The sequence below is a fragment of the Mesoplodon densirostris genome, chromosome 11 (genome assembly GCF_025265405.1).
Source record: "Mesoplodon densirostris isolate mMesDen1 chromosome 11, mMesDen1 primary haplotype, whole genome shotgun sequence".
Taxonomy (NCBI): domain Eukaryota; kingdom Metazoa; phylum Chordata; class Mammalia; order Artiodactyla; family Ziphiidae; genus Mesoplodon; species Mesoplodon densirostris.
Window position 1 is genome coordinate 60,481,010 of NC_082671.1, and position 24,163 is coordinate 60,505,172.

Sequence of the window (24,163 nt, forward strand, 5' to 3'; positions counted from 1 at the left end):
CAGATGAGTGGTTGCCAGAGGTTAGGGATGGGTGAAGGGATAGAGGCCAGAGGAAGGTGGGAGTAGTTATAAAAGGGCAACACACAGGATCCTTATGGTTTAAGAACCGTTCAGTATCTTGGCTGATGGTGGAGACACGAACCTACACAAGTTATAAATTGTATTAAACTTAATACATATACACACACAAATGACTACAAGTGAAATGTCAATGTCCTGGTTGTGATCTTCTGCTAGTATTTTACAACATGTCACCACTGAAGGAAACCAGGCAAAGTGTACAAAAGATAGCTTTATATTATTTCATAAAACTGTATGTGAATCTACAATTATCTCAATAAAAATTTTCAATAAAAAAGACACTGTTTAGAATAACGTGAAAATATCAAGTACCTAAGGATAAACATAACGAAAAATATGTAAGACCGCTACCCAAAGAACTTGGTTACTGAGAGAAATTAAAGAAGCCCTAACTACTCAGCTTTTTGCTACAGCACAAAAGCAGCCATAGATAATATGTAAACAAATGGGAGTAGCTGTGTTTCAGTAAAGTTTCTTTTACAAAATAGGGGCAGGCTGGTTTTGGCCTGTGGGCCATAATTAGCCAACCCCAATCTATAGGAAATGCAAGCCTAATCAAAATTTCAGCAGGTTTTTCTGGGGAACAGGGGAGAATGTGGAAACTGACAAACTCACTCTAAAATTTGTTCATCCTAAAATAATGCAAAAGGCAAAGAATAGTAAAAATAACCTTGAAGAAAAACAAAGTGAGAGGACTAATTCTATCGAACATCAAAACTTAAAAAGCTACAGTAGTTAAATAGTGCTGTGTTCATAATTACAAACAGGACAGTAGATCAGAAACATATACACACGTGACTGCTTGATTTATGACAAGAGGGACACTGTAAAGCAATTGAGAAAGAAGGGCCTTATCAATACAGTGCTGGGTCAACTGGATTACCATATTAAAAGAAATACTTCAATCTTACACCATTTACAAGAATCAATTCCAGGTAGACTGTAGGTAGAAATATGAAAGGTAAAACAATAAAGCTTCTAAAAGATAACACAGAAGAGTAGTAAGAGAATTATCTTTATGATTTCGAAGTCGGCAGAAGTTTCTTAACAAAACAACAACAAAAAACCAAACAAATAAAAAGAGTTATGACTTGGACTATACGAAAATCAGGATCTCTGCTCATTAAAAGATACCATTAAGAGAGTAAAAAACAAAACCAAACCCAGCAAGCAGAGTGGGAAAAGATGTTTGCAACACAAAATCAACAAAGGGGGAATTCCCTGGCAGTCCAGTGGGTGGGACTCTTGGCTTTCGCTACTGAGGGCGTGGGTTCAATACCTGGTCAGGGAACTAAGATCCTGCAAGCTGCGTGGCACGCCGCACCCCCCCCCCCAAAAAAAAGAAATCAACAAAGGACTTGTATCCCCAAAATAGAGAGGATTCCTACAAATGAAAAAAGAAGAGACAGCCTGATAGAAAATGGGCAAGAGACTTCACACAAAAAATATCTAAATGGCCAATTAATATATGAAAAGGTTCTCATCCTCACTAGTCACCAGGGAGATGCAAACTAAAAGCACAATGCTGTTATATACACCATCAGCAGAGATAAGATAAACCAAGTGATAATATTAGTCAGAGCTGGAGAGGAAGTGGAAGAGCAGGAACTGCCATGCTCTGCTGCTGGGACTGCAAACTGGCTCAACCACTCTCACTTCAGCCATTCAAGCTGACCACACGTACATCCTAGTTACGACCATGTGGCGCAATGCCTGGAGAAAAGGAAGTCCTTATATTTTAGAGATACACACTGAAATATTTGACAAAAGAAATGACATGCCATCTGGGGTTTGTTTTGAAATAGTGCCTGGGGGATGGCGAGCAGGGAGAAAGGTGAAAGAAGACTGACAAGGCCGACTCCTGAAGCAGGTAACAGGCACAGGTGCCAGCAAACCTCATGCCCCTTCTGTGCCATCTACGGTGTGTGGTGCTGAAGCACGCACCTGCAAGGGCAGATGCAAGGCAGGAGCAACCGTGGACCAAACATGGCCTCCAGGAGGCCCACGCTCCAGCTGAAAGAAACGAGTTCACTCCCTGCTTTACAGAAACCTATTACTGGGCATTTCCTTTTTTTGGCTGCACCGCGCGGCTTGTGGGATCTTAGTTCCCCAACCAGGGATCAAACCCATACCTCCTGCAGTGGAAGCACGAAATACTAACTGCTGGACGGCCAGGGAAGTCCTAGGCATTTCCTTTTATTTGCTTTGAAACAAAAAGTGCCCTAGACATACAGGCACCCGCCACCCACACAGATGCAGCAGCAGACACCCTAATGTCCTGCCATGATGCAGGCATGTCCTGGATCTCACACCCATGACTGGTCAGTGGCAGGACGAGCTGGCCTGGTTTGGGGCCCTGCGCAGCTCCCAGGGGTGGCAGAGGTGCTGCTTATCTCAGAGCCGGCCAGAGGAAGTCTCTCTTGGGAAGCCACTTTCTTAATCAGATCCCAGCTCCCACAGCAGCGGCCCACACTGCTCCACATGGGTCCCACAGAACAGTCAGAAGCCTGCCCCCCACAGCCTGATGCATGGGTCACACAGCAGTGGCTGAGGGCAAGATGCGACGGCGTCAGCCACGCCTCCCTCCCACATCTCGCGGGCTTGGCGGATGAGTACCTGTTCAGTTCTTCTTGCAATGAGACTGCCAATGGTCTTGCTGAAAAAACTGGCGAGGAGAGGATTGAGAGGCGGCTCACGGTTCAAGAAGTCGTAAAGGAGGTTGAGCAAAGTCTCGTCCCCTCCCAGCCTGTCGCTGATCTGCGGCACGTCACACGTCAGCAGCTCACAGGCTGTGTTTGGGTACCTGAAGGGGCACAGTGCAAGCAACTGGAGGTGAATGAGACTTCCCCACCGCTCAGGAAGCTACTTGAATAATCCGCCTCTTAGGAAGCAGATCCACAGGCAAAAACCAAACATGGCTAGACCTTGGAACAGAATAAAAATGTGATTATTCTGTGACCAACTGGCATTTTTGACTACTAGAACCTCAATGTTTTCATCATACCTTTTTCTGGCTCCTCATACCCTAAACTCTGACATCCCACATTTTCTGACTCTATTCCCATTCTCTACGGAACCTTTCCTAGTCTTTTGGCTTCTCCTCTGCCCTCGTACTCACCTGCCATGTCTCTCACCTCCATCAGGTTCGTCCTCCCCTCTCCATGCCTTTCCTGACCCCACATGTCAACAAGCACAGATCCAGCTTGTTCCCAGACTGAAGAGATGCTTCATCAGCAGTTTACAATGCAGTACCAGTTCTGAAGTGTTATGCAGGCAAATTATTATTAAGAAATACCAATATATGTAAACGATGTACTATTCATTTGATAAAAATGATCAGACAGGGGCTTCCCTGGTGGCGCAGTGGTTAAGAATCCACCTGCCAATGCAGGGAACACGGGTTCGAGTCCTGGTCCGGGAAGATCCCACATGCCGCAGAGCAACTAAGCCCGTGCACCACAACTACTGAAGCCCGTGCACCACAACTACTGAAGCCCGTGCACCACAACTACTGAAGCCCGCGCACCTAGAGCCTGTGCTCGGCAACAAGAGAAGCCACCGCAATGAGAGGCCCACGCACCGCAACGAAGAGTAGTCCCCGCTCGCCACAAATCAAAGAAAGCCCACGCGCAGCAACTAAGACCCAATGCAGCCAAAAATAATAAATAAATAAATGAATAAATTTATTTACTTTAAAAAAAAAAGATCAGACACAAAATAATCCTGATCCCATTACGTGTAATCCCATACCACTGTGCTCCCTGCCTGGCCCTCTGACAGACATGGGGTCACTGCTGTGGTCCTGGGACAGGCCTACCCAATGTCCTGCTGCATCCAGGACAGAGCCCACCACAGCAGTGCAGTGACAGTGCCTGGTGCCACACTCAGCACATCTGGGAACACAGGTGAGGGTGCCCAGGGCCAGAGCAGGCAGGAACCTGGCAGGAGCATCCTGTGGGGCTGACTGCCCCGGAGCACACCTGGCACCAAGCTACATGGGACATGCTGTGCAGCCTCAGGCACCTTACCTAACGTTTCTGTGTCTAGGCTGCTTTATCTGAACATGGAGGTCTGAGTGTCCACCTTCCCCACGAGGCTGTATATAAAGCAGAGCAGCGGCGCCTGGCACACAGTAAGCCTGGGATCAAGGTCAGCCACTATGACCCTACGGCTCCTGGTAGCCACCCACACGGCCCCAGCAAGGGCCTAACCCCAGGTGGTCACTGTGGTCAGCTAGGGCCTGGGTTTGAGAGTCTAGAGGAAACAGCTGGTGGAGCGCGCGGCCGGCCCAGCGTGGAGGGGAGGGGACAGGATCTCAGCCTGGCTGTGGGGTGGGTGCTCCCCGTCACCCAGAGAAGAGGGCCTTCTGAAGCCAAGCGGGCAGCCGGGTATGAGGGAACGCCCGATCCACACAGAGGGGCCCAGACGAGGTGTGGCCAGCGCCCAGCTCATGGGGTCGTGACGAGGATGAGATGGGGCAGCTCCGTACCGTGGACGTGCCCCACGGTGACCAGCACAGCAGACAGTGCAGGGCCGCCAGGGGCAGAGGCCAGAGAGCCTGCCCAGAGTGCAGCACCCAAGGCCAGCACGAGGCCCCACAGGACACGGGCAGAGAGGTGCCTACCAGACTCCAAACAACAAGACTCGCCGAGCAACAGGGAGAAGCACGCCCCAGAGAAAGGCACGGAAGCTTCTCCAGAGCACACGGAAAGGCTCCCATGCAGTCTCTGCGTGTGTGCACGCGCACACACACGGATTGTGCACGTGTGTGGTGAGCTGAGCCACAAGGTGCTGTTGTACTTATTAGACAAGGTTGCATCGAGGTGGAGGGGCTGAGATCTCTATCAGTAGTTTATAATTATTCTTCAGAAAAACAGGTACTGCTCTAATAATTTATATAATTTATGCAGGGAATAGCCATTCCAGTTAAACACGGCAGATGGAACATAGACGTCTGTGGCCATAATGCAAAGAAGGAAAGACGAGAGAGGTAGAAACTACGCGGAATGAACCTAGAGGGTGGGCGGCCAGGGAAGCAGGCCAGGCGCACGAGGCAGGTCTGTGTCTCAGGGTCCTGGGGGGAGGAGGGTGGACAACCAGAGACACAGCTCATGAAACCGAGAAGGACGCTGTGGAGTCCTCCAGGGCACAAAAGCCTTTCTGTGTCCACTATTTCTTGTTCGTAGGAAACAGGCTTCATTCAGCCTCCCTGACATTCCACACGTTCCAAAGGGCAGGTTCAGACAGTTGCTAATCAGGGAAGGGAGGGGCAGTCAAGAACCAATGGAGCAGGCCCTGGTTCCTCCTCAAGGGATACACATAACAGTATCCTTGAGCTCTTCAGCAGAACTAAGGCCTCCATCCAGGAGGAGGACAGTAACTTGAGGCTGAGCCCAAGATTCCTGGAGCATTGCTCTGTTACCTGACTACCAACCAATGAGAAGAAAGCCACATACTCCGCAGCCCTCACCCCAAATTTTCCCTATAAAACTTCTCCCTTGAAATCGGGGCGTTTGGGGTTTTTGAGCATGAACCACCCATTCTCCCTGCAGGGCCCTGCAATAAAAAACATTTCTCTGCTCCAAACTCTGACATTTCAGTTTGTTTGGCCTCACTGTGCTTTGGGCACACACACTTGCATCCTGTAACACTGAGAGAGGCCTGGATGGAGACAGCGTCCACAGGCAGGTGGAGGGTCAGGGCAGTGAGACTCCCAGCCCCTCCTCCTTGTTTTGTTTGCTTATAGTTTTATACTTATTTACTACTAATTTCTCCCAAACTCTTTGACTATAAAACTCTCCTGGATTATTAGTGCTGCTTCTGAGATTCCCCTATCTTAACCCAGGGGATAAAGTTACATTACTGGGAAATTCCAGAGCAACAGGATTAGAAAAGGCCCTAAAATGCCCCTAAGGAAAGCATCAGACTTGTCAGCAGCAGGGCTGGAACTAGGAACTAGAAGATGTGAATGAAAAATGCTGCCCTGTCAGTAAACAAAGGGTGCTGCAGCCATCAAGCCACTAGAGCCTCCCGGCCGCCCTGCCCCGTGAGCCCTGAGAGAACTCGGGAGAGAGAAAAGCGGCTCAGCCACAGCAGCCACCCTCAAGGATGGGAAAAGCACAGGATCCTGGCCCTAGACAGCTGAGGTGCAGATCAAAGGAATGATTTCAATGAGCCCAGACTCCTCTTTTTTTTTCTTTTTTTTTTTTGGCTGCGTTGGGTCTTCATTGCTGCACGCGGGCTTTCTCTAGTTGCGGCGAGCGGGGCTACTCTTTGTTGCGGTGCACGGGCTTCTCACTGAGGTGGCTTCTCTTGTTGCGGAGCATGGGCTCTAGGCATGCAAGCTCAGTAGTTGTGACTCGCGGGCCCTAGAGCGCAGGCTCAGTAGTTGTGGCACATGGGCTTAGTTGCTCTGCGGCATGTGGGATCTTCCCGGACCAGGGCTCGAACCAGTGTCCCCTACATTGGCAGGCGGATTCTTAACCACTGCACCACCAACCAGGGAAGTCCCGAGCCCAGACTCTTGCATCTTTCCATACACAGAAAAGTGCTAAATTCCTTAACTTAAGATGTCTGGTTTTCTTTAATGAACAGTAAGCTTTTGAAGTCCCGACTACCTGGTCTTTGTTGCAAAAACTCCTATATATCCTGGCCCCTCCTTCACTCTTTAGAGCTGTCCCTCAGAGCGATCTGAGAGTCCTGGCTCCAGGGCTTGAAGTCCTTAGAAATTCCGCCAAATAAAACATAATTCTCAGCTTTTAGGCTGTCCGTTTTTTTTTTTTTTCAGTTGACGAAGACACCTATAGAGTCTTCAAAATTTCAGGAGACGCATGTCCAGTCTGGACTGGAAACCAGAGGGAGCTTAGAGCCAGCAGGAAGGAGAATGATGCACTCAGGCTGCGCCCCAACCTTGCCACCCACGCAGACCTCCTCAGGAAGCTGCCAGGGAATAGGATTTGCCAGGGGAAGGAGACAAAAAAGAGGAAGACGAAATCCTGGAGCACGGAAGGTGGACTCAGGAATTATCAGAGCGAGTCCAGGAACCATAAAGGCGGGGATTCATTCCCTCTCCCCACTTCACGCCTCCCTCTGGGCCCTGCCCTGCTGCTCCCCAGGGGCTCAGCTGGGCAACTGGGCTCAGCCATCCTCTCTGCTCTGCCCCTTAGTGCGGCAGGCAGGGTTATTTGGTGGGGGTGGGGGTGGGGTCCTTCCTGGGGTCCTGCCCTGACCCAGCCCTGCTTCCCCTGGGAGAGCAGTTCTAACTCTGATTTGGAAAGAGGAAGCCCTCCATTCAGAGCTAAGACAACATCCCCCCCCCACCACCGCATGAGGAACAGAAGTGGTAACTTGGCGTCCATCTGCTGGCTTTTCTGTCTGATTTCTCAAATGGTTCAGCTCTGCAAAGTGCACAGGAATCTCAAGAAAAAGGCCAGAAGCGTCCGCAGGGTTCTCAGGCTGGACCAGGTGGCCAGCTCCCAGCCCAGGGCTGCTCCACAGAGGTCTCACCTGCATGGAGCAGCCTCTGGCTTTAGCAGAACAGCTAACCACTCAGGGCCGCTCCTCTGGACCCGTGTGGCTCGGGCACACTCCCTGCTCTCGGGAAGGGTCTCTCCGTAACCAGCCTGCAGCCACAAGGGTGAAGCCACACCAGCTGGGCTGCAGGGGCACAAAGGCGGCTGGAGGAGGAGCTGCCGCCCTGCCCAGGCGGCCTGGGGTGGCCATCTGGAGGCCGAGCAGCACAGGCACTGGCTTGGCGCTCTCCGCCGTGTCACCTGCTGCTGCCGCACGCTCCGAGGGCCGAGCTGAGCAGCTTGACAGAGACCTACGGTTCAAAGCCTGAAACAGGGCCTATCTGTATCTTCGGCATCTTTAAAAAATGATCTTGACCCCACTTCTTCCTTCAGCTACTACCTCATCCATCTACCCAGCCTATTCCTCTTCTCAAAAAGGACGTTTTGATTTAATTTTAATGAAAAGCAAATAAATTTTTAATAAAAGCAAGTTAATTTTAAAATTACTTTTTAAATTAAAAGCTTTTTACTTTTTTTAACAGGTGATATGGGGACTTCCCTGGTGGCCCAGTGGTTAAGACTCCACAGTCCCAATGCAGGGGGGCCTGGGTTCAATCCCTGGTCAGGGAACTAGATCCTGTGTGCCACAACTAAGACTCAGAGCAGCCAAGTAAATAAATAAATATTTTTAAAAACCAAAAACCAAAAACAGGTGATACGCACAAATGCTTTTAAGACTCTGTATGACAGGGCTCGTGAGGAAGAGCAGCCCCCTCCTTTCCCACTCCCACATCCCACTCCTGAGACAGTCACCACAGTCTCCTGGCATTTTTTGTATTACTGACGTCCATGTTTCCAAATAAAATACAAGTACACTTCTTCATCTAGCAATTTGAGGTATTACAAATTGACCTCCTAGGGTGGAAGACGAAGATGTAGCTCTCACATCTCACGTCACCCTGCCCTGCCACCCCACTGCCCTTTCCCCACCTCTCTATAAAATTATAGCACAATTTTTAGTTAAATCCATGTCCAGTGTTGCCCTCTGCATGAACATGCAAACATTGTTCTATTTGCTTACTTACACGCATCCTTCCCTCAGAGTTAAAGGTTTTCTCACTGCCCTGTTTGCTTTGTTTGTACTCACCCACTGCTAACCTCTCCCAAACTCTGTCCTGGCTCACTGATGCCACGCTGGGACCCCTCCACCCAGAACCACAACATGCTGCCCCAGCCCTTCTCCCCGTCACACTGTCGCCAACACCCTCCAGACAGGGAGACCCTTGACGGGTCAGCAACAGGACACATTTGGGGGTGAGAGAGTGAAAGGAATGGGGCCCACTAACGGCGATGCTGAGGTAAGAGGCGCTGACCAGGCACATCTCAGGGACGATGGCCTCTGATCTATCGCAGGTGATCACCATGGCCCCAAGCCCCTGGCTCCTCCACAAGCAAGCCCCTGCCTCCTTCCAGAGCTCTCCTCTTCCAGCGCCGGCTGACTCCCTGTCAGAGGGGCGCGGTAGACTACCACGACTGCAGCACTACTCCCCATCACCCCATCCTTCTTTATTTGCCTCCTAAGTCATCAAAGACTTTCTGTAAAAAGTAAAGGGCCAGAGAGTCAATATTTTAGAACGTCTATGTTGTCATGGCCAACGGGTCACGGATGTGTCCAACAAGACTTTACAATGAAAATGACGGACAAGGAAATGTGAATTTTGTCATTTTCATGTGATATTATTATTTTTCTATTTTTTCCAACCATTTAAAAATGTAAAAACCATTCTCAGCTTGCAGGCCTCACAAAAACAGAATCTGACCTCAGGCCGTAGTTTCCCAACTAAGACTTTACCACCACACGCCGACTCCCTGTGGGACACGTGAGCAGCTGAGGGCACCCTGTCTGCCCTGAATCCCTCTGCATCACTAGCCCCAGCTCCCCCGCTTCCCAGAGCCTGCTCGGGCCCAGAGAGGCACCCTCAGAGCCAGAGGCCGGCTCTGCTGTCCTTCCTGTCACCTGAGGCCCCACCCATTCACACTCTGTCCTCACTCCAACCCTTGTCCTAAGTCCTTGCCCTGTCCCTTTTGTCGTCCCCTAACATCCCAGCCGACTGTTGAATGGAACATTTTAGGAAAAACTCTGAGAACGGTCAGGATCACTAATGACACAAAATATGTCCTCCAGGCCCAAGACCCCATGGTCGAGCAGTCAGATGCCGCTTGTCTCTGGGGACTGGCTGTTTCACCAGTCAGGCCAAGGCTGCACCCATCGGCCTGTCAGGGCTCAGCCTTTCTTCAGCACATAGTCACCCAAAACGCTCCAACACAGCGCAGCTTGCTATAACCCAGAGTGAGGAATCACACACAGGAGATCCCCAAACCTTCAACATCACAGAAGCAAAGCCCACCGGAGGGGCCTTCTCACGTGTCAGGCGGGGCAAACGTGTACGGTCAGCCACTCCGTCAGAAAGCCCGGCTCTGACCGTCCTCAAGCCCCGCCCGCTGCCACCCTGCGCGCTGCCCAGCTCCAGGCCGCTCAGCGCCGCGGTACATACTTGAAGCGGACCTTCTCTTCCACATCCAGGGCTGGGTCCTGTGTGATGAGGCTCACCAGCTCCTCCATGCTCTGCTGCCTGCACAGGAAGTCCAGCAGCTTCCGGTTCTGGGCCTTGCACTCCTGCAAGATGTCATCTTCATCCATTAACTCTCGCAGCGTCACGTCCTCCTTATCCAGCAGCTTGTCGACGTGGGACGTGGTGTTCAAGTCAAACTTCCAGAACATGGTGACGCCCACAGAGCTGCGAGCAGACAAGAGGGTCACTGCCACCAGGTGCGAACCCGCCTCAGCAACCCCCGCACCCAGGTCCCGAAGTCCACCCACAACGGGGCCTGGGCTGCAGGGGGCACTCCCCCATGTACGGCAGGACAGCTCAGCCTCCTGCCCTCCCGAGGGGCCCCCGGAGCTCCCACCACCAGCCCCTGGGCTCCGAGGCCAACACGTGCCGGCCTCCCACACGTCCGACGGGGGACACCCCTCCACCCAAACAGCGAGACTCACAACCCTCCTCCCCAGGGTCCAGCCCCTCCTCAGCGAGCACTGGACATCTCTCCCCAGACGTCTCTGTATCGTATATATTTTAAAGTCTCTGTATATTATGTTTTGATATCTTTAAACAACTTTCTGATTGAGAAGACACTGCCCCTCCTGGGCGGCCAACTCCTAGAGATGGCAAAGGGCTCCCAGGAGCACTCCTGTGACCTGCAGGCTGACCCCCCGGGGCCCTCCTCCTCTGTGGGCCCACACACACCCAGGGGACTACGTTCCACTGCCGTCATTATCCCAGGGCCAGGGGCCAGGCAACCAGGAGCCACCCATGTAGCTGAGAGCCCGCCGAAATCATCCAAGCAAGCTGACCCGAAACTGTTCAACCTGTCCAGCCTTGCCTTCCGCGTGGAAACCCCAATAAAAGCTGCAGCCTCGGCTCCGCCCTGGCTCCTCCCCCTTCTGCCTCCAGCCCCCCTTGAGCTTCCTGCATGTGGCCCGCGTGAGGTCAGTACCTCCGGCCTCCAGGACCCAGCAGTGTAACGAGCTCTGCTTCCCTGTCCCTCCGACGCCTCCCCTCGTGGCCGTACCCGCCTGGCCATCCCTTCCTTACAGGACACAGAACAGCTCCCAGCACAAACCTCAGCAGGCCACGCTCAGGACAGCTCCCTCTGCTCGACCCTCTGCCCCTCTGCCATCCCCACCTACTCGGCCCCTTGTTTCCTTGCATCACCTTGCTGAGTAAGCCAGGGCTGTCCCTGAGGCCCCCACCTCCCTCACGTGCACACACCGAGTCCTAGGTCCTGTCACGCCACCTAAGGACTCTCGATCCACCCACCCCTTCCCCTGCACCCCACATCACCCTCTGCGGGCTCCTGCTGTCTCTGCCTGGACTCTACAAGGTCTGCAGCACTCAGTGAGTCTCATATGTCAGTCTGTGGGCCTAGGTTGGTTTGCAACAAAGTTTTCGCTGTTGGATACAAAATGAAAAACATGAAGCCTGCATCTTCAACAAAGTTACACCTGTATCTTGAGATCACCTTTTCAGTGTTACACAGATCGCTACGTGCAAAACCATGCTGACAGTAGACGGGACTTACCTAATCGCTTTACTTAAAAGAGAAAAGGACTTCCCACGTGACGTGAGCCCCAGTGTGTCTGTGCGTGACGCCCAGCTTCCCAGGAGTCCCGGACACAGGCCCCTCAGCTGTACAGCCACACCCTCCACAGCCTCTTGTCTTTGCTGCGTCAAACTCACTTTCCCAAAACACAGACACACGTCTTCACGTCCCTCTCACGGTGGTTTAAAGCCTGTGCTGACCCCAAATGCCCACCGCTCACCAGGCCGCCTCTCCCAACATGCCTCCAGGTCCTCTGGGCACTTCCCGCTGCCTCCCCGACCCCAAGGATGCCGTGTCTCTCTTCCCAAACACACCGCACTCTCTGCCTTTGCCCTTCTGCGCACACTCCTGTGCTCAGTCCCTTCACTGACAAAATCCCACCTGCCTCGCCAGACTCAGAGGTGGGGTCTCTTGGACTTGCAGCGCAAGGGACTCCACACGCTGACCTGCACTCAGTTTCCATCTAGGTCCTAATATCTTCCTTATTTCTCTCGTGAGGAGTGCAGATGGGTATTTGTCAGTGTTAGTTACAGACTCTGGGGGACCAGAAATAATGATTACTAGATGTACCTTCAGGAAAAGATGGATGTCCCCACACACACATCAGGTGCCCTCTCTCCTAAGGCCCTACAGAATGACTCATGTGCTTGGATAACATACAATCCAGGGAAAGAGGGGAACCAGAGGGAGGACCCCCACCTAGGCAAGGCTTTGTTTCCAAACAAGAACTTGCCAGACATGGCAGCTAGAGGTGGCTTCTACGCGTCCTGTTTTCAGCGAGAGTGGGTGAGTGTCTTGAAGTGAATATAGGGTATCTTTAAGTCTGCCTTGTCTGACACTATTACAGCATACCATTCTTGTGGTTTATATTTGCTATATCCTTTAACATCCTTTTACTGTCAACCTATTTGTATTTTTATATATATATATATATATATATTTTTTTTTTTTTTTTTTGCGGTACGCGGGCCTCTCACTGTTGTGGCCTCTCCCGTTGCGGAGCACAGGCTCCAGACGCGCAGGCTCAGCGGCCATGGCTCATGGGCCCAGCCGCTTGGCGGCATGGAGGATCTTCCCAGACCGGGGCATGAACCCGTGGTCCCCTGCATCGGCAGGCAGACTCTCAACCACTGCGCCACCTGGGAAGCCCCCTGTATTTTTATATTTAAAGTGGTGTGATGAATTGGGAGATTCGGATCGACATGTATACACTGATGCATATAATGTGGATGACTAATAAGAACCTGCTGTATAAAAAAAATAAATAAAATTCAATTTTAAAAAAAGTATGATCCTCAAAAGAGTCATATAATTCTAAAAAAGACTTGAGACAATATTTTATAAACTATTTAATTTTACTCATATGCTTTGTTAATTCAATGAAAAGTACATATTTAGCACCTATTATAAGCCAGAACTGCATTATATATAGGGGTTATAACAATGAGCAAAACAAATACAGTCTATGACTTCACAGAAAGTTCAGCCTACTAGGGGAGTTTTGTAATGATTATATAATCATGCAAATATATAATCAGTTATACAATATTTAAAATTTTAGGTACAACAGGTATAGAGAGCTATGTAAATACATGATACAGGGGCAGAACTCAATGACTAACTGGATGTGGGAGAAAAAAGGTCAAGGATTAATCTTGGTTCTCGACTGCATACATAGCTGGAGACGTTCACAGATATAGGAATCTTAAAAGATCATTACATTGCACAATTTCACAAGGCATGTTTCACATGTTTGCAGTGAAAATCATTAACTTCTTTGGCTTTGTACACAAGCTTGATATTCATTTGAAAGATCTAAGAAAATCTGGCATGTAGGCAATTGGATGTATGCATGGTAAACTCAGGCAAACAGTTTGAGGTGGAGAAATAAATGAAGCCACAGAGAATAAATGAAGCCATGAGATTGTAGAGAAAAGATATAGCATGAGGGCTTCCCTGGAGGCGCGGTGGTTGAGAGCTCGTCTGCCGATGCAGGGGACACGGGTTCGTGCCCCGGTCTGGGAGGATCCCACATGCCACGGAGCGGCTGGGCCCATGAGCCATGGCCACTGAGCCTGTGTGTCCGGAGCCTGTGCTCCGCAACGGGAGAGGCCACAACAGTGAGAGGCCCGCGTACCGCAAAAAAAAAAAAAAAAAAAAAAAAGAAAAAGAAAAAGATATAGGATGAGAAGAAAATAGCATCTGTGAAGCTAAAATATTTTAAGGCCTAATAGTGGTCCTGAGCAAAGAATACAGACTAAGAATAGCCAGATAAATAGAATGAAAATCAAGACAGTATGCTAATTAGCTTAATGGTGGTAATTATTTCATGATGTATACATATATCAAAGCATCACGTTGTACACCTTAAATATGTACAATTTTTATTTGTCAGTGATACTTCAATAAAGTTCTTAATTAAAAAAATAAAAATAAAAAAATAAAGTGTTTCTTTTTAAACAGCAAAGACTGATTGATAAGGTCTTGCTTTGTTATTCCGTCTGTTATTCTCTGTCTTTTAATTAAAATATTTAGGTCATTTACATGTAATATGGTTGGGTTTGAGTAATTTGAAAAAAATACAACACACTTGCATGACACTCTCAATAAATGAGGAATAGAAGGGAACTTCCTGAACCTGATAAAGGGCATCTACTAAAAAACCTACAGCTATCAGCACACTTAATGGTGAAAAGACTGAATGCTTTCCTCCTAAGATTGGAACAACAAACTCTAACCACTTATATACAAGATTGCAGCGAAGGTCCTAGGTAGTACTATAAGACAAGAAAAAGAAATAAAACACATACAGATTGAAAAAGAATAAGTAAAATTTTCTTTACTAACAAATAATATGATTGTGTAAGCAGAAATGCCTAAGAAATCTATAAGGAAAAGAGCTGCAAGAATTAATGAGAGTGAACAGCTAGCTTACCAGTTACAAGGTCAATATCCAAAAAGTAATTGTATCACTATATACTAGCAATAAAAATTGGTAAATAGGGCCTCCCTGGTGGCGCAAGTGGTTGAGAGTCCGCCTGCCGATGCAGGGGATACGGGTTCGTGCCCCGGTCTGGGAGGATCCCATATGCCGCGGAGCGGCTGCGCCCGTGAGCCATGGCCACTGAGCCTGCGCGTCCGGAGCCTGCGCGTCCGGAGCCTGTGCTCCGCAACGGGGGAGGCCACAACAGTAAGAGGCCCGCATATCGCAAAAAAAAAAAAAAAAAAAAATTGGTAAATAAAAAATATTTAACTTCTGCTAACGACATTCAAAAACGTGAAATACTTCAGGATAATTTAATAAAATATGTGCAAGATCTGCACACTGAGGGACTTTCCTGGTGGCGCACTGGTTAAGAATCCACCTGCCAATGCAGGGGACATGAGTTCAATACCTGACCTGGGAAGATCCCACATGCCGCGGAGCAACTAAACCTGTGTGCCACAACTACTGAGCCTGTGCTCTAGAGCCCGCAAGCCACAACTACTCAGCCTGCGTGCCACAACTACTGAAGCCCGCATACCTCTAGAGCCCATGCTCCGCCAACAAGAGAAGCCACCACAGTGAGAAGCCCCCACGCAGCAACAAAGAGTGGTCCTCACTCATCACAACTAGAAAAAGCCCAAGCACAGAAACAAAGACCCAACACAGCCAAAAATAAATAAATAAATTTATTTTTAAAAAAATATCTGCACACTGAAAACTACGAAACGCTGCTGAGAGAAATTAAAGAAGACTTAATGGAGGGATATACTATGTTCATGGATGAGAAAATGCAATATTGTTAAGATGTCAGTTTTCCTTAAACTGGTCTACTGAGTCAGTGCAACCCCAAATAATACCTAGCAGGTTTTTAAAAACAGAAATTGATAACTTGATACTAAAATGTATATGGAAAAAGACCTAGAATAGCCAAAGCAATTTTGAAAAGGAAGAACAAACTTGGAGTACTAACACCACCTATTTCAAGACTTACTGTAAGGTGAGATTAATCAAGACAGTGTGGTTCTAGTGGCTCAACAGAACAAAGTAGAAAAGTCCAGAAACAGATGAACACACATATGGTCAAGTGACTTTCAATAAATGTACTAAAGCAATTTGATGGGGAAAGTATAATCCTTTTCAACAAATGATTCTGAAAAACTGAATATCTATATGTAAAATGACCTCAACCCTTACCTCACATCATACACGGATCACAGGCTTAACCATAAAAGCTGACACTAAAATTTTTAGAAGAAAACTTAAGAAAAAAATATTTGGGGGGACTTACCTGGCAGTCCAGGGGTAAAGAACCCACCTTCCAATGCAGGGGACACAGGTTTGATCCCTGGTCAGGGAACTAAGACCCCACACGCCACGGGGCAACTAAGCCCACGTGCCACAACTACTGGGTTTGCGCACCTCAATGAAAGATCCCGGGCTTCCCTGGTGGCGCAGTGGTTGAGAATCTGCTTGCCAATACAGGGGACACGGGTTCGAGCCCTGGTCTGGGAAGATCCCACGTGCTGCAGAGCAGCTAGGCCCGTGAGCCACAATTACTGAGCCTGTGCGTCTGCAGCCTGTGCTCCGCAACAAGAGAGGCGGTGATAGTGAGAGGCCCGCGCACTGCGATGAAGAGTGGCCCCCGCTTGCCACAACTAGAGAAAGCCCTCACACAGAAATGAAGACTCAACACATAAATAAATAAATAAATAAATAAATAAATAAATAAATAAAAATGGAAAGATCCCGCATGCCTCAACGAAGATCCAACATGCCACAACTAAGACCCGACGTAGCCATAAAAAAAAAGATAAATTAATTAATTTAATTAAAAATAAGATTTGTGAACTTGCGGTAGATAAGATACAAGAAAAGACGAATTAAAGAAAAAAAACTTATAAACAGCCAGTCCTGGTGTCTGAGGGATTCTCTGGGCCCAGCAAAGGGACCAAGCTTCCAGAGCCTGAAGACAAGGGTTAACACCCCAAAATATGGACTCATTTTCCACTCTACCTTCATTGGCCGCATCTCCTAATACCTGGCAAGCAAATGCAGTATTGCCTCACAAACTGATTGCTTCTCTGAGGTACCCACCAGTGTATTTGGGGAGAAGAAGCTTCGAGAACAAGTTGAGGAGTGGCTGTCCTTCTGTGAGACTGGAGAGATTCCACGAAACAATCTGCATATCATGAAGGAGGCGTTCAGGCAGAGGAAGCAGCTTCCAAGATTACTAAGGAAGCTGGAGAAACAGGAGAAGAAATGCTTGAAGAAGGAAAACAAACAGTTGGCTGCGATTGCCCTGGCGTCTTCAGAGAACAGCAGTAAGACCCCAGAGGAATGTGAAGAGACAAGTGAAAGACCCAAAAGGAAGCAAAAGCAAAAGTCCCAGGAGGCTCCTCAGGAGAATGGAATGGAAGACCCATCTGTCTCCTTCTCCAAACCCAAGAAAAAGAAATCTTCTTCCACAGAGGAGCTGGTTAGTAGTGATCTTAAAGAGACAGCTGGCAGTGGAAGTCCTCCCAAAAGGAAGAAATCTTTCCCCAAAGAGGAACCATAAGTGACCCTGAAGAGCCAGGAAACAAGGCTGTCCCCAAGAAAAAGGGGGCCTGAAGAGGCTGCTGCCAGCAAGAGCAGCGGCTCCAAGAAAACGAAAAAGCTCCGAAAGCTATCCCAGGAAAACTAGAAGGGACATTTCCCTAGTGGGGCATAACTTGCAGAGATATTTCCCAATCCATCCCCTATAGCCCAATAAAAATTTAAAAAAAAACTGATAAACAGGATTTCATCAAAATTGAAAACTTCAATTTTGAATGATACCATTAAGAAAATAAACAGATAAGTCACAGACCAGGAGAAAAGTATTTCCTGTCTATATCTGACAAAGCATTCTTTTTGTTTGTTTGTTTTTTGTTGTTGTTGTTGTTGTTCTTTTGCGGTATGTGGGCCTCTCACTGTTGTGGCCTCTCCTGTTGCGGAGCACAGGCTCCAGACATGCAGGCTCAATGGCCATGGCTCACGGGCCCAGCCACTCCACAGCATGTGGGATCTTCCCGGACCGGGGCACGAACCCGTGTCCCCTGCATCGGCAGGCAGACTCCCAACCACTGAGCCACCAGGGAAGCCCTGACAAAGCATTCTTATCAAGAACGTGTAATGAACTTCTACAAAGCAATAATAAAAAAAAATACTCAACTCAACAAAATGGACAAAAAATTTGGACAGACACTTTGTAAAAGAAGATATACAAATAGCCAATAAGCACATGAAAAGATGACCAACACTGCTATCGAGGAAATGCAAATCAAAACCACAATAAGGTACCACTAGAAGGGCTAAAATTAAAAAACTATCAATACCATGTGTTGATGAGGATGCTGAACTGAAACACCCATACACTGTGAGTAGGACCATAAAATGGCATGACCACGATGGAAAACACTTTGCCAGCTTGTTATAAAGTTAAGCATATACTTACCGTGTGATCCAGTAATTCCGATCCGAGGTATTACCCTAGAGTAACGAAATCATAAATCTAAACAAAGACTCCTTGTAAATGAATGTTCATAGCTGCCTTATTCATAATAGTCAAACACTGGAAACAGCTCAAATATCTATCAACAGGTGAAAGGATAAACAAAGGATGGTATACCTACGATGGAATACTACTCAGCAAAAAGGAACAAGCACATCTGTAAACACAGATGAATCTAATAAACGTGGTAAGTAAAAGAAGCTGGACACAAAAAAGTAAAACCAGAAGATTCCATTTATATGCAATTTTAAACAAAGCAAAATGAACCCATGGTGACAAAGAGACTAGTGGTTGCTTAGGATCAAGGGCTGCAGCAGGAGGGAGTGACAGGAGGGAGTTTTGGGGGTGATACAAATGCTCTAAATCTTGACCGTGGTGGTATATTTGTCAAACTACACAGAACCACAAATATAAAATGGGTCCATTTATTGTACATAAACTACACCTCAATATTATTATTATTATTAATTTTTTTTCTTGCCGCACAGCATGCGGGAATCTTAGTACCCCCACCAGGGATTGAACCCGTGCCTTCTGCAGTGGAAGCGCAGACTCTTAACCACTGGACTGCCAGGGAAGTCCCTCAATATTACTGTTTTAAAAACATACTGTAGGGCTTCCCTGGTGGCGCACTGGTTAAGAGTCCGCCTGCCAGAGATTGGTTCAAGATGGCAGAGTAGAAGGACATGCGCTCACCCTCTCTTACAAGAGCACCAGAATCACAACTAACTGCTGAACAATCATCGACAGGAAGACACTGGAACTCACCAAAAAAGATACCCCACATCCAAAGACAAAGGAGAAGCCACAATGAGATGGTAGGAGGGGCACAATCACAATAAAATCAAATCCCATGACTGCTCGGTGGGTGACTCACAAACTGGAGAACACTTATACCACAGAAGCCCACCCACTGGAGTGAAGGTCCTGAGCCACACGTCAGGCTTCCCAACGTGGGGGTCCGGCAACGGGAGGCGGCATTCCTAGAGAATCAGACTTTCAAGGCTAGTGGGATTTGACTGCAGGACTTCGACAGGACTGGGGGAAACAGAGACTTCACTCTTGGAGGGCACACACAAAGTAGTGTGCGCATCGGGACCCAGGGGAAGGAGCAGTGACCCCAGGGAAGACTGAACCAGACCTACCTGCTAGTGTTGGAGGGTCTCCTGCAGAGGGAGGGGGTGGCTGTGGCTCACCGGGGGGACAAGGACACTGGCAGCAGAAGTTCTGGGAAGTACTCCTTGGCATGAGACCTCCCAGAGTCTGCCATTAGCCCCACCAAAGAGCCCGGGTGGGCTCCAGTGTTGGGTCGCCTCAGGCCAAACAACCAACAGGGAGGGAACCCAGCCCCACCCATCAGCAGACAAGTGGATTAAAGTTTTAATGAGCTCTGCCCACCAAAGCAACAGCCAGCTCTACCCACCACCAGTCCCTCCCATCGGGAAACTTGCACCAGCCTCTCAGATAGCTTCATCCACCAGAGGGCAGACAGCAGAAGCAAGAAGAACTACAATCCTGCAGCCTGTGAACAAAAACCACATTCACAGAAAGACAGACAAGATGAAAAGGCAGAGGGCTATGTACCAGATGAAGGAACAAGATAAAACCCCAGAAAAACAACTAAATGAAGTGGAGATAGGCAACCTTCCAGAAAAAGAATTCAGAATAATTATAGTGAAGATGATCCAGGACCTCGGAAAAAGAATGGAGGCAAAGATTGAGAAGATGCAAGAAATGTTTAACAAAGATGTAGGAAAATTAAAGAAAAAACAAACAGATGAACAACACAATAACTAAAATGAAAAATACACTAGAATGAATCAATAGCAGAATAACTGAGGCAGAAAAATGGATAAGTGAGCTGGAAGACAAATGGTGGAATTCACTGCCATGGAACAGAATAAAGAAAAAAGAATGAAAAGAAATGAAGACAGCCTAAGAGATCTCTGGGACAACATTAAGTGCAACAACATTCTCATTATAGGGGTCCCAGAAGGAGAAGAGAGAGAGAAAGGACCCAAGAAAATATCTGAAGAGATTTTAGTCGAAAACTTCCCTAACATGGGAAAGGAAACAGCCACCCAAGTCCAGGAAGCACAAAAAGTCCCATACAGGATAAACCCAAGGAGAAACACGCCGAGACACATAGTAATCAAATTGGCAAAAATTAAAGACAAAGAAAAACTATTGAAAGCAGCAAGGGAAAAACGACAAATAACATACAAGGGGACTCCCATAAGGTTAACAGCTGATTTCTCAGCAGAAATTCTACAAGCCAGAAGAGAGTGGCATGATATACTTAAAGTGATGAAAGGGAAGAACCTACAACCAAGATCACTCTACCCGGCTAGGATTTCATTCAGATTCGATGGAGAAATCAAAAGCTTTACAGACAAGCAAAAACTAAGAGAATTCAGCACCACCAAACCAGCTCTACAACAAATGCTAAAGGAACTTCTCTAAGTGGAAAACACAAGACAAGAAAAGGACCTACAAAAACAAACCCAAAACAATTAAGAAAATGATAATAGGAACATACATATCGATAAGTACCTTAAACGCGAATGGATTAAATGCTCCAACCAAAAGACACAGGCTTGCTGAATGCATACAAAAACAAGACCCATATATATGCTTTCTACAAGAGACCCACTTCAGACCCAGGGACACATTCAGACTGAAAGTGAGGGAACGGAAAAAGATATTCCATGCAAATGGAAATCAAAAGAAAACGGGAGTAGCAATACTCATATCAGATAAAATAGACTTTAAAATAAAGAATGGTACAAGAGACAAGGAAGGCCACTACATAATGATCAAAGAATCAATCCAAGAAGAAGACATAACAATTATAAATATATGTGCACCCAACATAGGAGCACCTCAATACATAAGGCAATTGTTAACAGCTCTAAAAGAGGAAATCGACAGTAACAAAATAATAGTGGGGGACTTTAACACCTCACTTACACCAATGGACAGATCATCCAAACAGAAAATGAATAAGGAGACACAAGCTTTAAATGACACAACAGACCAGATAGATTTAATTGATATTTATAGGACATCCCACACAAAAACCGCAGATTACACTTTCTTCTCAAGTGTGCATGGAACATTCTCAATAGATCACATCTTGGGTCACAAATCAAGCCTCAGTAAATTTAAGAAAATTGAAATCATATCAAGCATCTTATCTGACCACAACGCTATAGATTAGAAATCAATTACAGGGAAAAAAAACATAAAAAACACAAACACGTGCAGGCTAAACAATATGTTACTAAATAACCAAGAAATCACTGGAGCAATCAAAAAGGAAATCACAAAATACCTAGAGACAAATGACAATGAAAACACGACGACCCAAAACCTATGGGATGAAGCAAAAGTGGTTCTAAGAGGGAAGTTTATAGCTATACAAGCCTACCTCAAGAAACAAGAAAAGGGGGCCTCCCTGGTGGCGCAGTGGTTGAGAGTCCGCCTGCCGATGCAGGGGACACGGGTTCGTGCCCCGATCCCGGAGGATCCCACATGCCGCGGAGCGGCTGGGCCCGCGAGCCATGGCCGCGGAGCCTGTGTGTCCGGAGCCTGTGCTCCGCAACGGGAGAGGCCACAGCAGTGAGAGGCCCGCGTACAGCAAAAAAAAAAAAAAAAAAAAAAAAAAAAAAAAAAAAAGAAACAAGAAAAATCTCAAATAAACAATCTAACCTTACACCTAAAAGAACTAGAGAAAGAAGAACAAACAAAATCCAAAGTTGGTAGAAGGAAAGCAATCATAAAGATCAGAGCAGAAATAAAAGAAATAGAAACAAGGAAAACAATAGTAAAGATCAATAAAACTAAAAGCTGGTTCTTTGAGAAGATAAACAAAATTGATAAACCATTAGCCAGACACATCAAGAATAAGAGGGAGAGGACTCAAATCAATAAAATTAGAAATGAAAAAGGAGAAATCACAACTGACACTGCAGAAATTCAAAGGATTATAAGAGATTACTACAAACAACTGTATGCCAATAAAATGGACAACCTGGAAGAAATGGACAAATTCTTAGAAAGGTATAACCTTTCAAGACTGAACCAGGAAGAAACAGAAAATAGGAACCGACCAATCACAAGTAATGAAATTGAAATTGTGATTAAAAATCTCCCAACAGGGGGCTTCCCTGGTGGTGCAGTGTTTGAGAGTCCGCCTGCCGATGCAGGGGACACGGGTTCGTGCCCCGGTCCAGGAAGATCCCACATGCCATGGAGCGGCTAGGTCCGTGAGCCATGGCCGCTGAGCCTGTGCGTCCGGAGCCTGTGCTCCGCAATGGGAGGGGCCACAACAGTGAGAGACCGGTGTACCGAAAAAAAAGAAAAAAAAAATCTTCCAACAGGGACTTCGCTGGTGGCGCAGTGGTTATGTATCTGCCTGCCAATGCAGAGGATGCAGGTTCAGTCCCTGATCCGGGAAGATCCCACATGCTGCAGAGCAACTAAGACCATGCGCCACAACTACAGAGCCTGCACTCTGGAGCCTGTGAGCCACAACTACTAAGCCTGTGCACCTAGAACCTGTGCTCCGCAACAAGAGAAGCCACCTCAATGAGAAGCCCGCACACCACAACGAAAAGTAGCCCCTGCTCGCTGCAACTAGAGAAAGCACATGTGCAGTAATGAAGACTCAACGCAGCCAAAAATTTTTTAAAAAATTAAAAAACAATCTTCCAACAAACAAAAGTCCAGGACCAAATGGCTTCACAGGTAAATTCTAACAAACATTTAGAGAAGAGCTAACACCCAACCTTCTCAAACTCTTCCAAAAAATTGCAAAGGAAGAAACACTCCCAAACTCATTCTATGAGACCACCATCACCCTGATACCAAAACCAGACAAAGATACTACAAAAAAAGAAAATTACAGACCAATATCACTGATGAATATAAATGCAAAAATCCTCAACAAAATACTAGCAAACAGAATCCAACAGCACATTAAAAAGGATCATACAGCACGATCAAGTGGGATTATCCCAGGGATGCAAGGATTCTTCAATATACGCAAATCAGGGCTTCCCTGGTGGTGCAATGGTTAAGAATCCGCCTGCCAACGCAGGGTCACGGGTTCGAGCCCTGGTCCAGGAAGATGCCGTGGAGCAACTAAGCCCATGCGCCACAACTACTGAGCCTGCGCTCTTGAGCCTGCGAGCCACAACTACTGAAGCCCGTGTGCCACAACTACTGAAGCCCACGCGCCTAGAGCCTGTGCTCTGCAATAAGAGAAGCCACCAAAATGAGAAGCCTGTGCACCGCAACAAAGAGTAGCCCCCGCTCACTGCAACTAGTGAAAGCCCACGTGCAGCAGCGAAGACCCAATGCAGCCAAATATTAAATAAATTAATAAATTTATTTAAAAATATATATATACGCAAATCAATCAACGTGATACACCATATTAACAAATTGAAGAATAAAAACTGGGCCTCCCTGGTGGCGCAGTGGTTGAGAGTCCGCCTGCCGATGCAGGGGATACGGGTTCGTGCCCCGATCTGGGAGGATCCCATGTGCCGCGGAGCGGCTGGGCCCGTGAGCCATGGCCGCTGGGCCTGCGCGTCCGGAGCCTGTGCTCCGCAACGGGAGAGGCCACAACAGTGAGAGGCCCGCATACCGCAAAAAGAAAAAAAAAAAAAAAAAAAAAAAAAAAAAAAGAATAAAAACTATATGATCATCTCAATAGAGAAAGAAAAAGCTTTTGACAAAATTTAACGCCCATTGATAAAAAAAAACTCTCCAGAAAGTGGGCATAGAGGGAACCTACCTCAACATCATAAGGGCCATATACAACAAACCCACAGCAAACATCATTCTCAATGGTGAAAAACTGAAAGCATTTCCTCTAAGATC

The 24,163-nt window shown here is 47.4% G+C and overlaps 1 protein-coding gene across 8 annotated transcripts in view; it reads right to left on the reverse strand.

The window, feature by feature from the left end:
* Positions 1 to 24,163, reverse strand: part of PPP6R2 (protein phosphatase 6 regulatory subunit 2) — an 85,175-nt gene that overhangs the window by 29,057 nt on the left and 31,955 nt on the right. For 6 of the 8 annotated variants that reach the window (XM_060111982.1, XM_060111981.1, XM_060111977.1 and 3 more), the window contains exons 3-5: positions 11,498 to 11,605; positions 10,148 to 10,390; positions 2,698 to 2,884 (exon numbers count right to left, since the gene is read on the reverse strand). In XM_060111982.1, the coding sequence (XP_059967965.1) occupies positions 2,698 to 2,884; positions 10,148 to 10,390; positions 11,498 to 11,562 (495 nt within the window). In that variant the 5' untranslated portion in view covers positions 11,563 to 11,605. Of the gene's footprint in view, positions 1 to 2,697; positions 2,885 to 10,147; positions 10,391 to 11,497; positions 11,606 to 16,836; positions 16,982 to 24,163 lie in introns of all 8 variants that reach the window. The other 2 variants (XM_060111980.1, XM_060111979.1) reach the window with 2 other exon arrangements.